The sequence below is a fragment of the Dendrobates tinctorius genome, unplaced genomic scaffold (assembly GCF_039654945.1).
Source record: "Dendrobates tinctorius isolate UK_male_01 unplaced genomic scaffold, ASM3965494v1 ptg000107l, whole genome shotgun sequence".
Lineage (NCBI taxonomy): Eukaryota > Metazoa > Chordata > Amphibia > Anura > Dendrobatidae > Dendrobates > Dendrobates tinctorius.
The window spans coordinates 23758362-23777991 of NW_027361775.1; the positions used below are offsets into that span (position 1 = coordinate 23758362).

Consider the following 19630-nt stretch of genomic DNA (forward strand, 5'->3'; position numbering starts at 1 on the left):
AACCACCTTGTCCTGATGAAAAACCAGGAAGGGTTGTCTGCAGGAAAGAGCTGAAAGTTCAAACACCCTGCGTAGCGAGGTGATTGCCACCAGGAAAACCACTTTCTGTGATAGAAAGTGGAGTGAGACCTCCTTAAGGGGTTCAAAAGGAGGTGTCTGTAGTGCTGTCAAGACCAGGTTGAGGTCCCACGTCTCCAACGGATGTTTGTAGGGGGGAACCAATCGGGAAACCCCTTGGAGAAAAGTCTTCACTTGCGGCTTGTTAGCAATACGCCTCTGAAAGAGCACTGAAAGCGCTGACACCTGGCTCTTAAGCGAGCCCAGGGATAGCCTGGCGTCCAGGCCTGACTGAAGGAAACCGAGGACCTTTGGAAGAGAGTAGGGGAGTGGGATGTGCCCACGAGATTCGCACCATGTGAAGAAAGCCTTCCATGTACGATAGTAAATCTTGGCTGAAGTTGGCTTTCGAGCCCTGATCATGGTTTTAACAACGTCCGGTGAAAAACCTGCTTGGGTCAAAACCCAGGTCTCAATGGCCACGCCGTCAAATTGAGAGCCCCTGAGTTCTTGTGGAAGAACAGGCCTTGTGACATAAGGTCGGGACGTGTGGGGAGACGCCAGGGAGCGTCTGCTGTGAGTTGCACGATGTCGGCGTACCATGTACGCCTGGGCCAGTCTGGAGCGATCAGGATTGTGGGAACACCCTCTTGTTTGATTTTCCTCAGGACTCTGGAAATCAGGGGGAGGGGTGGAAAAATGTACAGAAGCTGGAACTGGGTCCAGTCCTGAACCAGGGCATCTGCTCCGAGCGACCGCAGATCGCGCGTCCTGGCCATGAAATTTGGGACCTTGGCATTGAGATGGGATGCCATCAGATCCACGTCCGGGGTCCCCCAATGATGGCAGTTCTGACAGAAAACTTCAGGATGGAGACACCAATCCCCAGAGTCCATTCCTGTCCCAGGACTTGAGGATGGCCAGTTGAAGGGGGTCTGAGGTGAAACTGGGCAAATGGTACCGCTTCCATTGCCGCTGCCATCCTGCCAAGTACCCTCATGGCATACCGGAGAGATCGGGGAAACCTGCGGAGGAGAGTGTGAACTCCCAGAGAGCCAGTGCCTTGTCCCTGGGGAGGATCACCAGACCCTTGGAGGTGTCGAATAGCATCCCCAGGAAGGTCAGAGACTGACTCGGGGTAGTCGAGGACTTCTGTAAATTGACTAACCATCCCAGGCGACTCAGAGTGTCGATCGTGATTGAGACGTTGACCTCGCAGTCCTTGAAGGTGGGGGCCCTGATGAGAAGGTCGTCCAGGTATGGAACGACTACTATGCCTCTGGAGTGCAGAACGTCCATGGTAGCTGCCATGACCTTTGTAAATGTTCTGGGAGCCGTGGCGAGACCGAACGGGAGGGCCACAAACTGGTAATGGTCTTGGTTGATTGCGAATCTGAGAAATCTCTGATGGGCGGGAGCAATCGGTATATGCAGGTATGCGTCCTGTATGTCTATGGAGGCGAGATATTCTCCTTTCTACATGGACGCAACGATTGACCGGAGGGATTCCATGTGAAAGTGACGAACTCGAACATACTTGTTGAGTTGCTTGAGGTCTAGTATGGGTCGGACGCTGCCTCCCTTCTTGGGCACCACGAACAGATTGGAGTAGAACCCTCGGAAGCACTCGTCTGCTGGAACCGGTATTATGACTCCTGCTTGCAGGAGGGAAGAAACCGCTTGATGGAAGGCTCGAGCTTTGAGTGGAGGTTTTGGAGGGACAGAGAGAAAAAAAAACTGTGCGTAATAGGCAGCCAGACCTGCTGAAAGAGTAGCAGTCGTCCGCCTACAAGTGTGGTGTTTCCGGAGGGCATGAGTCATGATGAAGGAAAAGTCTGAGCTTTTCCTCCTTTGGATTTTGCCTGGCTTGCCTTTGACTGCCAGTTTCTGTCCGGCGTCTGTGCCGCCCGTGTGTTGTCCCTGCGAGGGGAAAGGTTAAGATTTTGTGCCGGGAGCGAGGCGGACCAGCCTGAAGAATTCCGAAAGGATCGGAAACGAGATTGATCACGTCTTTTAAACGTGCGTTTTGGTTTTAGCTGAGGGAGGGAAGTACTTTTACCCCCGGTAGCATTGGATATCATTGTATCCAGTTTTTCACCGAAAAGACGACCACTGAAGTACGGAAGATTTGTTAGGGACTTTTTTTGAGGCCACATCCGCCTTCCATTCTCTTAGCCAGAGAATATGCCGGATTGTGATGGAGTTTGATGCTATTCCCGCTACCCCTCTTGCAGAATCCAACGCTGCATGACCATGTAATCTGCCACTACTGCAATTTGCACCGCCTGGTCCGCCAGCTGAGGATTTGAAGCTTGGAGGCCCTGTAGTAATAGATTAGCCCAGGCCATAATGGCCTTGGCTGCCCAAACTGAAGCAAATGCGGGAGCCAGAGAAGCACCTGCCGCCTCGAAGATTGAACGAACCATGCGTTCTACCTGTCTGTCTGCTGCGTCCTTGAGGGTTGAGCTGTCCGGCAGCGAGAGAAGCGTTTGTCCTGCCAGCCTAGAGACTGGAGGATCCACTTCAGGCGGATCTGTCCAATCCTTAGTGTCCTTCTGTGGGAAGGGGTACTTTGCTTCCAAGTATTTGCGATTGGCGAATTTTTTCTCAGGCTACGAAAAATGCTTTTTTGAAATTCCGGGTGATTAGGAAAGACCTTAGATGGTTTCTGAACACTTTCAAAGGAAACCTTGTGTTCTGGTACTTCAGGGGTTGGATCAGAAATGTCCAGCACCCGAAGGATGGAAGAGATTATATCCTCAACTAGCGCAGTATTGCTAGGGGGACAAGGGAGCAGAGCGTTCTCTGTTTCGTTATCTGAGTTGGAGTCACATATGCCCTCTGAGTCTTGCGCATCGCTAAGGAGCTCCCTAGCGGGCGAACTAGGGCGGAGGTGTTCTGTGGTCTGGGATCGTTGTGGAGATCCACATTGTCTTTCTCTATCAGGGGACGGTCTCGGTGACCTGTAGCCACTGTGCCTCTCCCTGGAGGGGGACGACCTAGTGCTATGTGAGGACGCAGATGAACGCGACCTCTGGGTCCGCTTGCGTCTCGAACTGTCGGAAGCGGCCTGTTCCTGAGACCGGACGTCCCTTTGCTGGGTAACATTCATAGCCGAGACATAACCCTGCAGTAGTGTGGAGGTCAGGTTATCAATAGACTTTGTCATAGACTGCGACATCTGAGTCGCCCATTCCGGCGCAGTAGCGGCCGCAGAAGCGTTGGTAGGGACTTCTTGGGGTTCTGATCCTGTTTTTTGGGTTAAGTCCTGGCAGTGCGGGTACGTGCTGCCGCTGGGGAGAGTGGCCTTGCAGGCTGTGCAGACTGCGTAAAAGCAGTCTTGCCTGGTCCTTTTCCTTGAGCCCTACATAGTACCTATTCGCAGAGGCCCTACAGGGGTATCTACGCAGAGGAAAGGAGGAGTAGGGGAGCGTTATAGGTTACAGGAACTCACAGCTGAGTACAAAGAACCCAGCTGTGATCTTACCCCACCGGTGCTCCCCCTAGGTCCAGCCTGATAAATCCCACGTCCTATGCTCCCCAGAGACCGCTGTGCTGCCTTCAGTTTCTTCAGGTGCAGCAAGATGGCCACCGGATTCTGAGGTGGAGGGTGGAGGGGGAAGGGGGCGGAGAGCTGAAAAGGGCGCGCAGAGCTATGTAAAAGCGCGCCCTTCCTGTCTCGATCCGCCCCTTCTATGACACTGCAGTGTCATTTTTCATCATCCGGGGGGCGGGAATAAGGCGGCGACTTCGGCTAGGCTGAAGCCGCGGCCTAAATTTGATAGCTCATGCCCAGAAGGGCTCCAGGATGGCGCTGTTGTCCGGGGGAGGGTCGAATTCCAACCAGACCCCCCCGGATTCAACGGTAGGCTAGCGGTGGGGACATGAGCGCCACCTGGGCCCTGTGGGGGGTCCCTTTCAGGCGCTATGCAGCTGGTGCTGCCGCAGAGACAGGGGCGCAGGGAGCCCTGTCTCTGACAAGTGCCATGCCTGCCTGCACCTCCCCTGGTCCAAACAGGAGCCCGCAGCTGGGCTGGGGTCCCTGGACGTGTAAGTGGCCGAATGGTGCCTGGTACAGGCCCTACCTGCGGTGTCTCAACCTAAATCCCCCAGAGGGGGATTAGGGAGGGTGCTGCTGGCACCGTCAGGGGGCTTCGTCCTACCCTCGACCTCACCCCAGAGCCCAAGGGAACTGGGAAAGGAGGGGGGGGCCTCGACTTCGAACCAGTACCCGAGGGACTGGGGAAGGAGCGACATGGGGAAGAGCCATCTCGACCTCAACCGGGTACAGATGAGGGAGCCATGCCGGGAGTGTCACTGGAGACCCGCTTTTCTTTATCTGTAATCCGCTGAAAAAAAAATTAAGGAAAAAAACAGAAGAGAGAAAAAAAATCTTAGGTGTGCCTCCTTGCGACACTAAGAAAAAACTGGAGAAGGCTGACGCCGTCCAGGGGTGTATACTGCAGAGGAGGAGCCAAAGTTAATCTTTTTCAGATTATGCATAGTGTCGCCTCCTAGTGGACAGCAGCATAACACCCACAGTTCTGTGTCCCCCAATTAGGCGACAGAGTAAAACAAAAAACAGTTGTAGATATGGAGGATATATTTATTAACATATATACTGTGGTTGACAGTCAACAGAAGTGAGAAATCCGAAGACTGAGATCCAATGAAAATCATCAGGGTCCACAAGATCTTTACTCTTCTTTCATGTTAATGGGTAAAAAAGGCACCACCAACTGTTGGGCCGTAGTCAACAAGTCCATATTTTACAGTCTATACCATGGACTGACTTGGGGTCCGCTCAAAAGCCCAAGGCCGCATTCACACATCTATGTGTCATGGTCCGAGTGCAGACTGAGGTTGACCAGATTGCCGTGGGACTCAAAATTGACAACTTCTTATGTCTGTCAAGTTCAGGTCAGGAGACCCATGGACAGTCCATGCACCACGGTCTGTGTTCAGACCATGATACACAGAAGTGTGAATGTGGCATCGCAGTCATATATGAGGCTGTAGAGTCCAGGCCAGGACCTGTGACTGGTCCTTTCATGGCAGTCCGTACTTAGACGGCAAAACAGAGGTCTGTCAATCCGGCCTAGAACATACAGTCAAGGACTATGCTAGTATTATGGCCACAATCAAATGATGCCGCAAACAGACACTAAGAGGACTGAGATTTTAGAAACTATTGGTAAGATTTGTAATACATTTTATTTCTATACAAATAGGACGAGTTTATGACACTGATTTTCTTTATTTCCTCCTGCCTGTCAGTTTCACTCTGAAAAAGAACATTCTACATTTTAGGCCTATACCTCCTGCAGAGATGCGTGAGCAGACGCAACAGCAGTTTCTGCTTTTACCTACTCACCCCAAAGGCTTTTCTGCAGCTCGTCCTCGTCTTCATCTGCGGTTTCTGAAGACTTCCACACATAACCTTCACCCTCTGATCCAACCTCTGCCTTGTTGTACACTGTTGGTAGTAAGCACTTGATTAATTCTGGCAGATATTCTCCAGGAACACTAAGCATAACAAGAGTCAAGGTGATTGTCCCAAGATCACAATGTACTGCCTATCCATAGGAAAAAAAAACTGACAAAGTACGGTTGAACTTGATAAACCCAGGTCTTTTTTCAGTAAATATATAGTGTGTCCGTAAAGTCATGGTGCACTTTTGACCAGTCACTGGAAAGCAACAAAAGATGATAGAAATGTGAAATCTGCTCCATATAAAAGAAAAACTCTCCCACCTTCATACCTATTCAGTGCAGTTCGATGTGGGCTCCATTTGTTGCCCTACACACATCCAAACGATAGTGAAGTTCTTGCCACACACAGGTAAGAACGTCTGGTGTAACAGAGTGAATAACGTCTGTGATTCTCTGTTTAAAGTGACTAACGTCATTGATACGTTCAATGTACACATGTTGCTTCACAAAACCCCCAAAAGTAAAAGTCTAAGGGCGTCAGATCCGGGGATAGTGTATACTTTCCTGTGACTGGTCAAAAGTGCACCATGACTTTACAGACACACTGTATATATAATGGGCTCCCAAGCTCCCTGCTTGACAGAAGGTGGAGGTCAAGAATTCACTTTGCTGCTCCAATGAAAGTCTATGGGACTTTGATCTTGGCACATTCTCGTTACTGTAATTTGGTACAGCCAGTACTGCATAATTGAGTTTAATGGCATTATATGCTCTATATTGAAATATGCTAATTATTATGGTGTTCGTTACCTTTGACTTTTGATTTTTCCTCCTGTTTGCCAGTCGTTGCATCATCACTGAATTCATCGTCATCCTCCTTGTCTTCATCTGGATGATGCAGAGAAATAACGGTGCTATCCGGCAGATCTAAATCAGGGCCAAGAATCACCTAAAGAGAAAAGAAGATTATAAGGGAGTTTCATCTGCGATTAGGTCACAGAGATTAGTGATTAAAAAGCAAATTCGGCACTACTCATTTTGGCATCAGGAGGCGAGCAAGGCCAGCCAGTGATGTCACATCTACAGATATCTTCAGCAAACCGCAGCTTTCGTACGCCTCTTCTATTTCAGTAAATAGGTCAGGGTCACGGTACCATGCACACCATTTGCAGAGAAATGTAGACGTAATAGCAAAGGTCCCACTTACCTCCTGATGCACAAGTGAGCAAAGCTGGAATTTCTCTTTAAAGGGGTATTCCCATCTCCAAGATGCAGTAGGTGTAATAATAAAAAATATAATATTTACCTCCAATTAGAAATGTTGTATAGTTCTTCTGATTCGCTATGTCGCTTACCCGATGAGCAGGGCATTGCATTAGCTTAGGTATGCATGGTTATGACCACTCATATAGTGACAGTCAGTTAGACAGACAGCTGTTAGTGGTCGTAAACATTGATAACTAGGCTACTGCAATGCCCTACATGAGGTAAGCGATATGGCTAATCAGACGAATTGCAATACAGTTCTAATTGGAGGTATTTAGTAATATTACATCTACTACATAATGGGATAGGATCTTGGAGATGGGAATACCCCAAGTATCTCCATTACCTTTGAGGTCAGGACGCAGTGTTCATTTATCCTCACTCTGTTCTTCACAATAACATTATTACAAACTATAGATTTTTTAATTGTCACATCATCCTCAATTCGCACATCATCCCAAATATACACATTATCCAAAACTACTCGATCACCTAGAAAAAGAGAACAGAAAGTATGTAAGATGGTTGAAATGTATGTTAGCATGTCAGTAGTACTGGCTCAGTGCCTGCGATGGATGGGGGCCTTGGGTTATAAACTTAAATCATGCCAACTATTATCTGCAGAGCTGGCAACAACATGGTGCCCTGAAAAAGCTGCTGTGTCCAGAACACTTATCTCTGCGGAAAGCTTCTACATGGCCTCCTGTACAATCACATTTCATCAGCCGTAGCTCACCAATTGTGCAGTTTTTCCCAATACTGGTGTTGCTGATGCTGCATTTAGACCCAATTGTCGTGTTGCTCCCAATCAGTACGTTTTCACGCAGGACGCTGCCATGGCCACGCCTGACATCTGCCCCTCTGTAGATATTGTGCCGGGAGTGCGTGCAACTCTGTTCCTCCTGGTCAGTAAAGTTCGTTTCAGGCGTTACGGGATACAACCAACGGCACAGGATGTCCGAAGTTACAGCTTCATACATTGACAGGTTGGATACACGAGCGCCATACTCCTCCTGAGTCACATACAGGTGAATTTGATTCCCTAAAATCTGCATAAAGAAAGAAAAGTCTTACAATAGGCTACACAATCACATCCAAAATGTAACCTTGTAGAGTTTGGGGGCATGTGCCAGTGTAGTTTCCCCTTGAAGATGACCAGTCAGCTCTCCAAACACGGCTAGGTAAGTAAATACTTGCTTTCGCCATTCCGTGAAGTAGCAATTCTAGCGCATCTCGTATTCTCCATTCTGCTGGTCCTCAGTTATTCCTCCTAGAAATCTATAACTGCATTAACAACTGGGTGTTAACATTCTCCTTTCCAAAGGGGTGTGTTTCTATAGAGTCGGTACTGATTGGACAGTGGCAGACAGTAGGAACACTCCCCTACTTGAGGGGGAGGGGGGGGGAAACACTCCCCTACTTGAGGGGGAGGGGGGGGGGGAAACACTCCCCTACTTGAGGGGGAGGGGGGGGGGGAAAACACTCCCCTACTTGAGGGGGGGGAAACACTCCCCTACTTGAGGGGGGGGAAACACTCCCCTACTTGAGGGGGGGGAAACACTCCCCTACTTGAGGGGGGGGAAACACTCCCCTACTTGAGGGGGGGGAAACACTCCCCTACTTGAGGGGGGGGGAAACACTCCCCTACTTGAGGGGGGGGGAAACACTCCCCTACTTGAGGGGGGGGGAAACACTCCCCTACTTGAGGGGGGGGAAACACTCCCCTACTTGAGGGGGGGGAAACACTCCCCTACTTGAGGGGGAGGGGGGGGTGGACACTCCCCTACTTGAGGGGGAGGGGGGGGTGGACACTCCCCTACTTGAGGGGGAGGGGGGGGTGGACACTCCCCTACTTGAGGGGGAGGGGGGGGTGGACACTCCCCTACTTGAGGGGGAGGGGGGGGTGGACACTCCCCTACTTGAGGGGGAGGGGGGGGTGGACACTCCCCTACTTGAGGGGGAGGGGGGGGTGGACACTCCCCTACTTGAGGGGGAGGGGGGGGTGGACACTCCCCTACTTGAGGGGGAGGGGGGGGTGGACACTCCCCTACTTGAGGGGGAGGGGGGGGTGGACACTCCCCTACTTGAGGGGGAGGGGGGGGGTGGACACTCCCCTACTTGAGGGGGAGGGGGGGGTGGACACTCCCCTACTTGAGGGGGAGGGGGGGGTGGACACTCCCCTACTTGAGGGGGAGGGGGGGGTGGACACTCCCCTACTTGAGGGGGAGGGGGGGGTGGACACTCCCCTACTTGAGGGGGAGGGGGGGGTGGACACTCCCCTACTTGAGGGGGAGGGGGGGGTGGACACTCCCCTACTTGAGGGGGAGGGGGGGGTGGACACTCCCCTACTTGAGGGGGAGGGGGGGGTGGACACTCCCCTACTTGAGGGGGAGGGGGGGTGGACACTCCCCTACTTGAGGGGGAGGGGGGGGGTGGACACTCCCCTACTTGAGGGGGAGGGGGGGGGTGGACACTCCCCTACTTGAGGGGGAGGGGGGGGTGGACACTCCCCTACTTGAGGGGGAGGGGGGGGTGGACACTCCCCTACTTGAGGGGGAGGGGGGGTGGACACTCCCCTACTTGAGGGGGAGGGGGGGTGGACACTCCCCTACTTGAGGGGGGGGGTGGACACTCCCCTACTTGAGGGGGGGGGGTGGACACTCCCCTACTTGAGGGGGAGGGGGGGTGGACACTCCCCTACTTGAGGGGGGGTGGACACTCCCCTACTTGAGGGGGAGGGGGGGTGGACACTCCCCTACTTGAGGGGGAGGGGGGGTGGACACTCCCCTACTTGAGGGGGAGGGGGGGTGGACACTCCCCTACTTGAGGGGGAGGGGGGGTGGACACTCCCCTACTTGAGGGGGAGGGGGGGTGGACACTCCCCTACTTGAGGGGGAGGGGGGGTGGACACTCCCCTACTTGAGGGGGGGTGGACACTCCCCTACTTGAGGGGGAGGGGGGGACACTCCCCTACTTGAGGGGGAGGAGGGGGAAACACTCCCCTACTTGAGGGGGAGGGGGGGAAACACTCCCCCACTTGAGGGGGGGGGGGAACACTCCCCTACTTGAGGGGGAGCTTTTTTTGTTAGAACGTTCCTTGGCCACCAATATGGCAACCAATACAGCAAACATAACGGCTTTCGATCAGTGTTCAGTCTTCTACAAACCAATTCTGCGTACGTTCATAACATGTGGAGAAGTCTAAAAAGCACATCAGACACCTCCCCTGCTGTCTACTTACCTCCTCATTAACCAAGATGCCCCGAACAAAGTCGTCCCTAGTTTGGTAGTCAAAGTTGTCTGTGAACAGCTCTGCGACCTACAATGTAGCAAATATAGAGAAAATACAATATTAATCAGTATGCAAAAAAGGTCAAATCAATCATAACTTATCAAAAGAGAGGAACATTCATCTCTAGTTCGGTGTAACAAAGGATAGTATGTTATACAACTACATTGTTAGCAGTTCGCACTATATGCTCACTAGCCACAACGTCACAGCGATGGTCAACTGGAGAGCAGATTGTCCGGTTTCCCATCTTTATCTTAATAGTCTGTGACTTGTTAATGTGAAGTGAAACTGTTGGACTATGAATACAACTAGCAAGAGTACATTACAGTATTGGTGATGCAGATGTGAGCTGTAAGGGCTTTTCTAGGCCAGGGCTCTCTGATAGGGTTTCGAAACTTGGAGAGCATTTACAGAAGCTGACACTAAAGATATCATAGATGTTTGACTCATTACATGCTGAATGTTATTGCTGTTTATCACATTGTTTTTTGATTTTTTTTATAAAATCAGATACCTATGAACAATGTTATACAGTGGATTCTTCACCTATAGATATCCACTTAAAAAAAACAAGTTTAACAATTTTTTTGCGAGACTCCATAGGAAAGAATATAGTAGTCTACTACACCATTTCATAATTTTTTTACAATATATAGGTATATAGTGTAAAGATGGAGGAGATAACAATGCACTCTTGGCCTCCATGTAACAATAAAGATCTATGAACAGAATCTAATAATGTTAGCATCTGAATTTGCTTACATAAGGGTTCTGCATTGTCGGCGAAACATGACTAACACTCCTCCCTTACCTGCGGAGAGCAGATGCTAATGTGACAGTCCAGCAAATCATGACGAAGTTCTATCTCATCAGCCTTACTCTGGAAGATGCTCTAAAATAGAAAACCGAAGACGACAATAAGTATAATAGTGGGAGGAAGCAATGATACAAAATTCATAATATAGATTTTTTTTTATTTTTCCTTGAACAGATGGTGTTTAGAGGGGATAAGACTTTTATTTAGGCTTGCCACTAGGTTAAAACCCCACCCCAGTGACTTTTTTTTTTTTGTTCACCCCCTTGTTAGGGACCATGTGTGCATATGTCATGAAGGCAGTAACATTCTCATCTGTCGCCATCTTCTCCCGGTTTCAGCAGCGCTCCGGCACCAAGTGACCGCAACTCTACACCAGCCGGATCGATAAGTGCAGAGAGAGAGAGAATTTTTTCTATGTCCGCCAGAAATGATTTCAGGGTTAAATTTCCTCCTGACTTCATTCCTCCGGGCATGCGCTGTATAAAAATGCGGATCCTGCAGTACAAAAAACGTTACATGGTCCGTCCAGGCATCTCGGCGGACGAAAAAAAATTGACGGTTCCGCAAAAAAACGGATCCAATGGATTGCCATCCGTCAAAATCCACCAGTAATGCAACTCAATGGGGAAAAAAACGGATCCGCCCAAAAAAAGTCGGATCCGTTTTTTTTCAAAAAACGGCGGATTTTGACTGATGGTCAAAAACGGAAGTGTGAAACAGGCCTTACACAAAAAAATGACAATTTGCTGGAGATGGACTTTAAGAGGGGTTACATGAGTATTATAGTTTTTACAAGCAGATATGGTTGCATGGCTGATCTCTTACCATTGGAAAGTGGTAGCGCTTCAAGTCCTGGCTTTTTTGGTACAACAGTACTCTTTTTGTCTTGCTATCCATAGCAAGAATAACATCATCCTCTTGACAACGTGTACGGTGCAGCGGGGAGGACTCCTTAAGGATCATGGTCATCACAGAAATATTCTTCTCCAGCTTCCGTCGAGTCCTAAAAGAGAATATAGAGGCAAATTAGTAAAGGCTTCGGAAATCATACGCAAGACTCCTATGGAAAATAACTGACCTGTGCTCCTCCAAAGCAGCTTCGATGTTTATATTAGCCACCACGTCCCCGGTGACCAACACGAAGTCTGAGCGCACCAGGGATTTGGCATCCACATCTCGGAGGACATCTCCAAGGGAGCGGTAAAGTTCAGAGGTCACAACGCGCACTACATTGGAGCTCGTAGCCCGACACCATTTGGAATTCCTGTGTGGATGTAAACCATTTTAGAAGGCAGCGTAATATATACTGGTATTTGTGAGAGGCATGGCTATATTTAATGGGCACACCATAGAGAATTACTCAAAGAACAGGAGTTTTTGCATCTTTGTGCAAAAATAATAAACCAAAAGAAACTCCTATGTCAACAATGGAGAAGTTTTAGTAAAAGACGGCCACTGAAATACGATAGCTACCACTGATATTAGCTACTTTCCCCAATATAGCTTAGCACTATACACAATTAAATCAATGCGTTGATTGGGCTCGGGCGTCACAACACCACATCACAGCCCCAGGACGGCGAGAAATGACACCGCGAGAACGGCGCCGGCACAGGGGGAGAATATAGGCTTTATTATTTTATCAGGGCCGAACATTTAGTTTAAAAAGGGGTTGTCCTAGTAGTGGACAACCCCTTTAACCAGGGTTGTGGAGTTGGAGTCGGAGCCCATTTTGGTGGAGTCGGAGTCATGGAAATTGAGGAGTCGGAGGTTTGGCTTACCGACTCCACAGCCCTGACTTTAATGCAGGAGACTATTTATTCATGTAAATTGTAATAACTGCTGATGCATAAAAATGGACACCACGCAGAGTGTGATCTTAAAGGAGACAAATTGTTCATTTTTTTTCTTGATGAAAATTGCATATTAATTTTTTTTTTGCTCGTGGAAACTTAGCCCAATAGCGACAGGATCTTCCTTCATTAGATCAGACTCCCAAAATTGGCTCAATATAGCCAGTCGGCCCTATAAGCCCGCTGCCCACAAATGGGCATCATTGTGGCCTGAAACAATCAGGGCACAGTTTATTGCCTAAAAAATGAGCCATGAACGGCTTCATATCCTGGCACAAGGCACATCTCAGGGGATTGTATCTTAGTTCTAGGATGTGGAAAGGGAAGATTGAATGAGATGGTAGGCTTTAGGCCGGGGTCACACTTGCAACTGCAAAGCGAGAAACTCAAATCAATAGCCGGCACTGCCGCCGGCGCTCGCGACCGGAGCGCTCAGCTGCATATAAAGACATGCAGCCGCATACTCTGGTCCCGAGTGCCGGGTATTGAGGCGCGAGTGTCTCGTATTGCAGTTGCAAGTGTGACCCCGGTCGAACAGACATTTCCACATCTCGTTACCTCAGATGATCTTTTATCTCATTTGCCATCCAACAGCAGAACACAAATGTTTCTTTGACACCAGTGGCAGTGAGAAATTCCAGGGTATAATCAATCAAAGCCACATTCGCCAATGGCAGAAGAGCCTGGAAAATAAGAAAAGATGCTAGGACACCAAAAACATCATTACGAAGACAGAAAATAATTAATAGTAAGTAATAGCAAATACAGCGCTGACTTCTAACCAGCAAATACATTTAAGAGGACCTTTCACCAAATTTTTCATGTTGAGCTGGACACCACGTAATAGTGACTGCAGAGTGGAATAGAAAGTTACTGGTTTTTATGTTGATTTCGCCTCTCCGTTGCGGAGCTATTAGCTCCAGTTAATGATCCCACACTTCCGTGCTGTGTAATATATCTCCTGTGCTTATTCAGGCTGGCGGGACCTGTGGACTCTGCTGACGTGACCCCGATGACATCATCACAAGTCCTTCTGCACTTCTACATTGTTGCTGCTTTCAATTGGTCAGCGTCATACAGACAGCAGAATTACACAACCCCCATGATGTACAACAAGTTATATCGTGGTACCGTGATAGCCAGAAATATCGACGTGAATACTTTTCTGCCCATTGATGACAAAAGTATTCTCAGAGTGATACCTTTATTGGCAAACCACAAAATAATATATGTCTGCAGCTTTCCGAGCACAGAGGCTCCTTCTTCAGGCAGGATTACAGATAAATAAGAAAAAGGCACAACATTTAAGGGATAATACAGTAGCTAGCACATCAGTTCATGAGGGAGGCAGGGGGGGAAAACTATCTGATAACTTTAGTTAAGTCCAAGTGGGTGTTAACACATTAGGTGCCAAAATATTTGATAGCTAATATCTCCACAACAGAGAGGGGAAAAAATGTTTGATTCCGCACTGGAGCATTATTACATTGTGAACTTTAAAACTTTGGTGAAAGGTCATCTTTAGGGTATCACCACATCATCCATTTATCAGATATCTACAGGATACCACCAATGTGACCTGCGTGTATCTTGAGAGGCTCTAACGTGCACTGCTCTTAGTGGTTATGTGGCCAGAATTCCTTTTTTTTTTCACCAGTCACCTCTCAGCAGCCCCCGAGAGGTCTCGTTGGTAGAATACACCTTTACGATTACATTTCATTTCAGGCATAGCCTAAGGAAATACCATAAATGCATTAATGTACAAGTAAAGAATGCCCCTTTAAAGTGAACCTGTCTGACCACCTTGGATCTGATATTGATTGGTCACCAGTAAGTAAATCTGGGCAACCTCTTACACCAAGCACAGTTGGCATGCAGCTATAACACTGCAGAGCCCTGCACAAACCAAGCCCTTAGCTTTAATAACTGGCAGAATAGCCACTAATCAAACTGCCACGTGCCATTGACAATAGTTGCCTGTGCTTTGCCTCGGTGGTCACAGACTCCCGTTAGCCCACCCTGTCTGGATTGACATCCTATTTGGCAGACCCAGCGCTGACATGAGTTGTCGAGCGCTGCTCCGCTATTGCTGTGGTAACAAGGTTAGCACAGGCGTACCAAGCGTCAGAGCCACAATGTTATCTATAGTGGCAGGTTTCCTTTCATCTGAATTCTACGCTCTAACTATGGGCAGCGTGAAAAACACACTGGATCCCCAATGACATGATTTCCCACTGACAAACGCAGAAGAAGCGCGATTGGGGGGACAAAAAAAAAAAAAGACAGGCGGTCACATTGGAGGGTGACAGGTCTACGTAAAGGTATTCTCTGGTGAAACCAAGTGATCAGAAGGATAGGCGACCACTTACTGATCGCGGGGGTCAGCACTGATTGGCATAATGGGGCACTTTTATCCCTGTCTCTCTCAAGCCCCATTCATTCTGCCGGAAAAAGCTGAGCGGCGCAGAAGTCAAACTCACGCACTGTTGTGATGAACGTGGCCTAAACTACCGATCAAGCGGCCGGACCCCACGATCAGTACATTATTACTAATCCTGAGGATTAGCCATCACAACACATCACCCCACAGCCCCTTTAACTACAGCACTTTCCTAGACATCAACAATCAATCCTGTACTACCTGTAGATTAGCCAGCCTGGCCCTATCCATGTGGTCGGAGACTGATGCAATACAAAGCCAACAATAAGTCATAAAGAGCCATCAGGCAGCACCGATCGTTCTGCCTGGCACAGATGTAGGCGCTGTAGGGGCCCCGCAGTCACACACGCCATCTGCCAGTCATTTGTGCCCTCCACACGTAACCCGGCTCTCACCCGCGGCCGATCCTTGGTAACGGGGTAAAACCTCCGGTCGAAGCTGTCCGCGATCAGCACGGCCTGAAGCGGCGGCAGCTCATCGTCTGCCCCTGCGCTGCGTTTCCCCGCACGCGAAGCCATGTTATTCACGTTTGTACTAATAGCCTCCTCGGCCACCGTCCTCGGCGTCGCCCGGCGCCTCCTACGGTGGCCTGGAAGCGTCATAGCCTTCAAATTGTCCATTCACGACTTCAGCCATCTTGGTACACCCATTATTTATTTATAGCGCAGCCGCAGTCCTAGGCCTCTTATGTGCGCTTCATATAGTGTATAGCTCGGTGCCCGGTTAGGCTGCTGACTGAGTATGCATTGCAGTGTACAGACAGAGGTAGCACATAGCCTGCACTTATTGCTATCATCTCTGCCAGCTGCTACAACAAAGATAAGAGAATGGAAATATCACTTTCTGCCTTTTTGCCAAAACTGACAAAAAAAATAAATGCTAATGGTTGAGGTGAGAAAAAAACGTCACATATAATATGCAATTATCCCACTGAAATAAAGCCTCATATGGATACTGTGAGGTATGAATAAAAAAAAAATGTAACGGCTGTGGAAATGAAAAGAAACTGCGCAAGTTTTCACAGGGTTAAAAAAGATGGCTGCTACAGGTCACGGTGGAAATAAGGCTTGTGTGATTACGGGTGTGTTCTGTGTCCACATCGGACAGCGCTCTGACGTGTTAATGGCACTGTTCACATGGCAGGTAGAACGTATAGGCATCGCCTAGTTCGCCTATACGTTCGGGCCGGCCCTGGCCCTATTCAATATTCCAGATGTGATTTGCTCATTTAAGTCTATGGGTGCAGAAAAAAAAATCAGATCCCATAAGGATTATCTGTGAAGCATCTGATTTGTATGGAGACATCGCAATTATATGATCTGTATTGGGGGAAGCATGGTGGTTCAGTGGTTAACACTTATAGCGATGCCGTCCTGGGTTCAAATCCCACCAAGGACAACAACTGCAATGAGTTATAATAATAATATATAAACATTTTATTTCTATAGCGCCAACATATTCCGCAGCACTTTACTTTTTAGAGAGGACTTGTACAGACAATAGACATTACTTAACAATAATCACATAAACAGATACCAGGAGTGAGGGCCCTGCTCCAAGCTTACAATCTATGAGGAAATAGGGAGACACGAAAGGTGGATGGTAACAATTGCTTGTATTGTACACACCAGCCATAATGTAGGAAAACGGGTGTTCATGCAATGCTGCATGAACTGGTCACCAGTCAGTATATGTACAGACGCAGAGTAATGTTAAATACATGTAGGGTGTGAACAGATGATACGAGGGTCTAGGTTTTGAAGAAAATTTTGTATGGGAGTTTGTATGTTCTCCCCGTGTTTGCGTGGGTTTCCTCCCACACTCCAAAGACATATTGATAGAGAAATTAGATTGTGAGCCCCAGTGGGGACAGTGACGATGATATCTGTAAAGCACTGTGGAATTAAAGAGGCTTCCTACTATTTTTTCACTGATAACCTATCCTCAGGATAGGTTATCAATATCTTATTGGCCTGGGTCCTACACCCGGCACCCCTGCCGATCAACTGTTATTGATGACGGCTGAAGTACTCACTTGACGAGCTGCTCCGTCTACTTGTAGTGGCTTGGTACGGCACATCAGCTTTCTATTCAAATCAAATGTGTAATATCCTGCCGCAGCCTCTACAAGTACACGGAGCAGCTTGGCAAGTGAGTTTTTCCAGCCACCAACACCATTAACAGCTGATCGGCGGGGGGTGTCGGACTCCAGTCAATCAGACATTGGTGACCTATCCAAAGGACAGAAAACAAAAAATTGGGTATGTAGCACCAGTAAGTCCATAATAACTAGATAGAAGTGTTTGCAAGAGGCAAATTAAATGTACAAAACATACCTTTATTGTTTACAAAGTGCACAGGGAATGGTTAAAAACATTTAAAAAGTAAAAAACAAAAAAAAACGGGGAAAGGTTTGACCGTCTGCATAGGGTCCACATTACAATAAATAAGGGACACAAAAACCTCCCAGACAATCGATGACTATGAGACAAAATCTAGAACAATATAGTACATAAATAAGGTGCTGAAGCGATGACAAAATAATGAATATAAGTATTTGTATATACCTCTGCCAGGGATAACTGGAGTATATAAAAAATACTCCTGGTCAGGTGTTTGTATCAATCATTATTAACCAGCACCTGCCGCCCAGTCCTTGCTGGACAACAGTGTTAATCCACTTGAGTTCTGGCTTGGTACTTTGCTTTGCCTTCTGTGTGTTTAATTTGTGCAGTGCTTGGACCTCTGGCTCTGCTAGTCTCTTTTTCTGTTTTCAGTTGGTTTCTGCAGCCTTCTCTGTGTTTTCTATTAGGAGATGACACATTTTTGTACCCAGTTTTTAGATCATTCAGGGACCCCCCTCCCCCTATCTATAGGTCTTCGCTTGAGATTAACCTAGGATCGTCGGTGGGTCTATTCGCAAGGAATGGGTCGCCCACTCCATCATAGGGTATCAGCCTAGTCATAGTGCAGGGTCAATTTTCTCCCTTCTACCCTAGTCCTGTGTTGCAAATAGGTAACAGTAAACAGAGTACAAGCAAAACGGCATTACAATTGGACTATTTTGTAAATGCTCGTCGGAACTCATATTAAACAACATTGTTTTAACGATCAGTTTAAATTACTAGTTATTTGAGTTGATTTAGGATATGTATATATTCCCTTCTATTCATAAATAAATACATTTGAAATGTATCATTGGCCTTAGGCTGTGTGCACACGCTGCGGATTCCGCTGCGTTTCCGCAGCGGTTTTGGCCGCTGCGGACACGCAGCAGTTTTAGCTGCGGTGTACAGTACCATTCATTTGAATGGGAAAAAAAAAAACGCTGTGCCGACACTGCGGAAAAAACCGCTCGGATTTGCTGCGGTTTTGAATCCGCAGAAAGAATTGCATGTCAATTCTTTCTGCGGAAACCGCTGCGGGTTCCTATCTCCACCATTGTGGAGATAGTGAATCCGCAGGACCAAACCGCAGGCAAAACCGCAGATAATCCGCAGGTCTTTGGACCTGCGGATTATCTGCGGTTTTTGCAAAATCCGTGCAGATTAATCCGCAGCGGATTCCGCAGCGTGTGCACGTACCCTAAGACTACAAAGATCATAGCAGATATATGCTCCTGTAATTCCAAGAGTAGAAGAGAGATGGCAGAAAGGAGTTGAAAAATAAGGCCTTATTTCTTAGTAATGTTTCTTTTATATGGGATAGAGGGGAGGCGGGGAGGGAGAAGGTCGGGGCTGGACGCGTCAAAAAATATATATCAAAATCATTTCAAACAAAATGTTTCTATTTTTTTCCTCTGATTGTGCCTCTCCTGCTTTTGGCTTACAGATACTGATGTAAAATACTGACCAAGTACTGAATGTGTGAACGTGGCCTATGCTGCTTAATAGCATATTATTACTATAATATATTATTATTGCGCCATTTATTCCATGGCGCTTTACATGTGAAAATAGGTATACATAATAAAAAACAAGTACAATTATCTCGAACAAAACAAGTCCCCGACTTGCACAGGAGGAGAGAGGACCCTGCCTGCGAGGGCTCACAAACTACAAGCGATGGGTGAGGATAAAATAGGTGAGGGTAGAGCTGGTCAAGCAGCGGTTTGGTGAATCGGTGGTTACTGCAGGTTCTAGGCTTGTCGGAAGAGGTGAGTTTTCAGGTTCCAGTTGAAGGTTTCCACAGTAGGTGAGAGTCTGATATGTTGGGGTAGAGAGTTCCAGAGTAAAGGGAACGCACTGGAATAATCTTGTATGAGATTGTGCAAAAAGGAGATAAGAGGGGAGTAGAGATAGAGATCTTGTGAAGATCGGAGGTTGCGTGCAGGTAAGTACCGGGAGACTAGGTCACAAATGAATGGAGGAGACAGGTTGTGTATGGCTTTGTATGTCATGGTTAGCGTTTTAAACTGGAGTCTCTGGGCAATGGGAAGCCAGTGAAAAGCTTGACAGTTGAGGACAGGCCGG

The 19630-nt window shown here is 48.0% G+C and overlaps 1 protein-coding gene across 1 annotated transcript in view; it reads right to left on the bottom strand.

Annotated features, from left to right (window-relative positions):
- Positions 1 to 15815, bottom strand: part of EIF2B5 (eukaryotic translation initiation factor 2B subunit epsilon) — a 29077-nt gene extending 13262 nt beyond the window's left edge. Inside the window, exons 1-10 of the mRNA XM_073589267.1 lie at positions 15554 to 15815; positions 13277 to 13401; positions 11944 to 12129; positions 11691 to 11868; positions 10860 to 10940; positions 9998 to 10075; positions 7493 to 7805; positions 7103 to 7248; positions 6301 to 6439; positions 5432 to 5533 (exon numbers count right to left, since the gene is read on the bottom strand). Of these exons, the coding sequence (XP_073445368.1) occupies positions 5432 to 5533; positions 6301 to 6439; positions 7103 to 7248; positions 7493 to 7805; positions 9998 to 10075; positions 10860 to 10940; positions 11691 to 11868; positions 11944 to 12129; positions 13277 to 13401; positions 15554 to 15778 (1573 nt within the window). The 5' untranslated portion in view covers positions 15779 to 15815. The remainder of the gene's footprint in view (positions 1 to 5431; positions 5534 to 6300; positions 6440 to 7102; positions 7249 to 7492; positions 7806 to 9997; positions 10076 to 10859; positions 10941 to 11690; positions 11869 to 11943; positions 12130 to 13276; positions 13402 to 15553) is intronic.
- Between the last annotated feature and the right edge of the window lie 3815 nt (positions 15816 to 19630).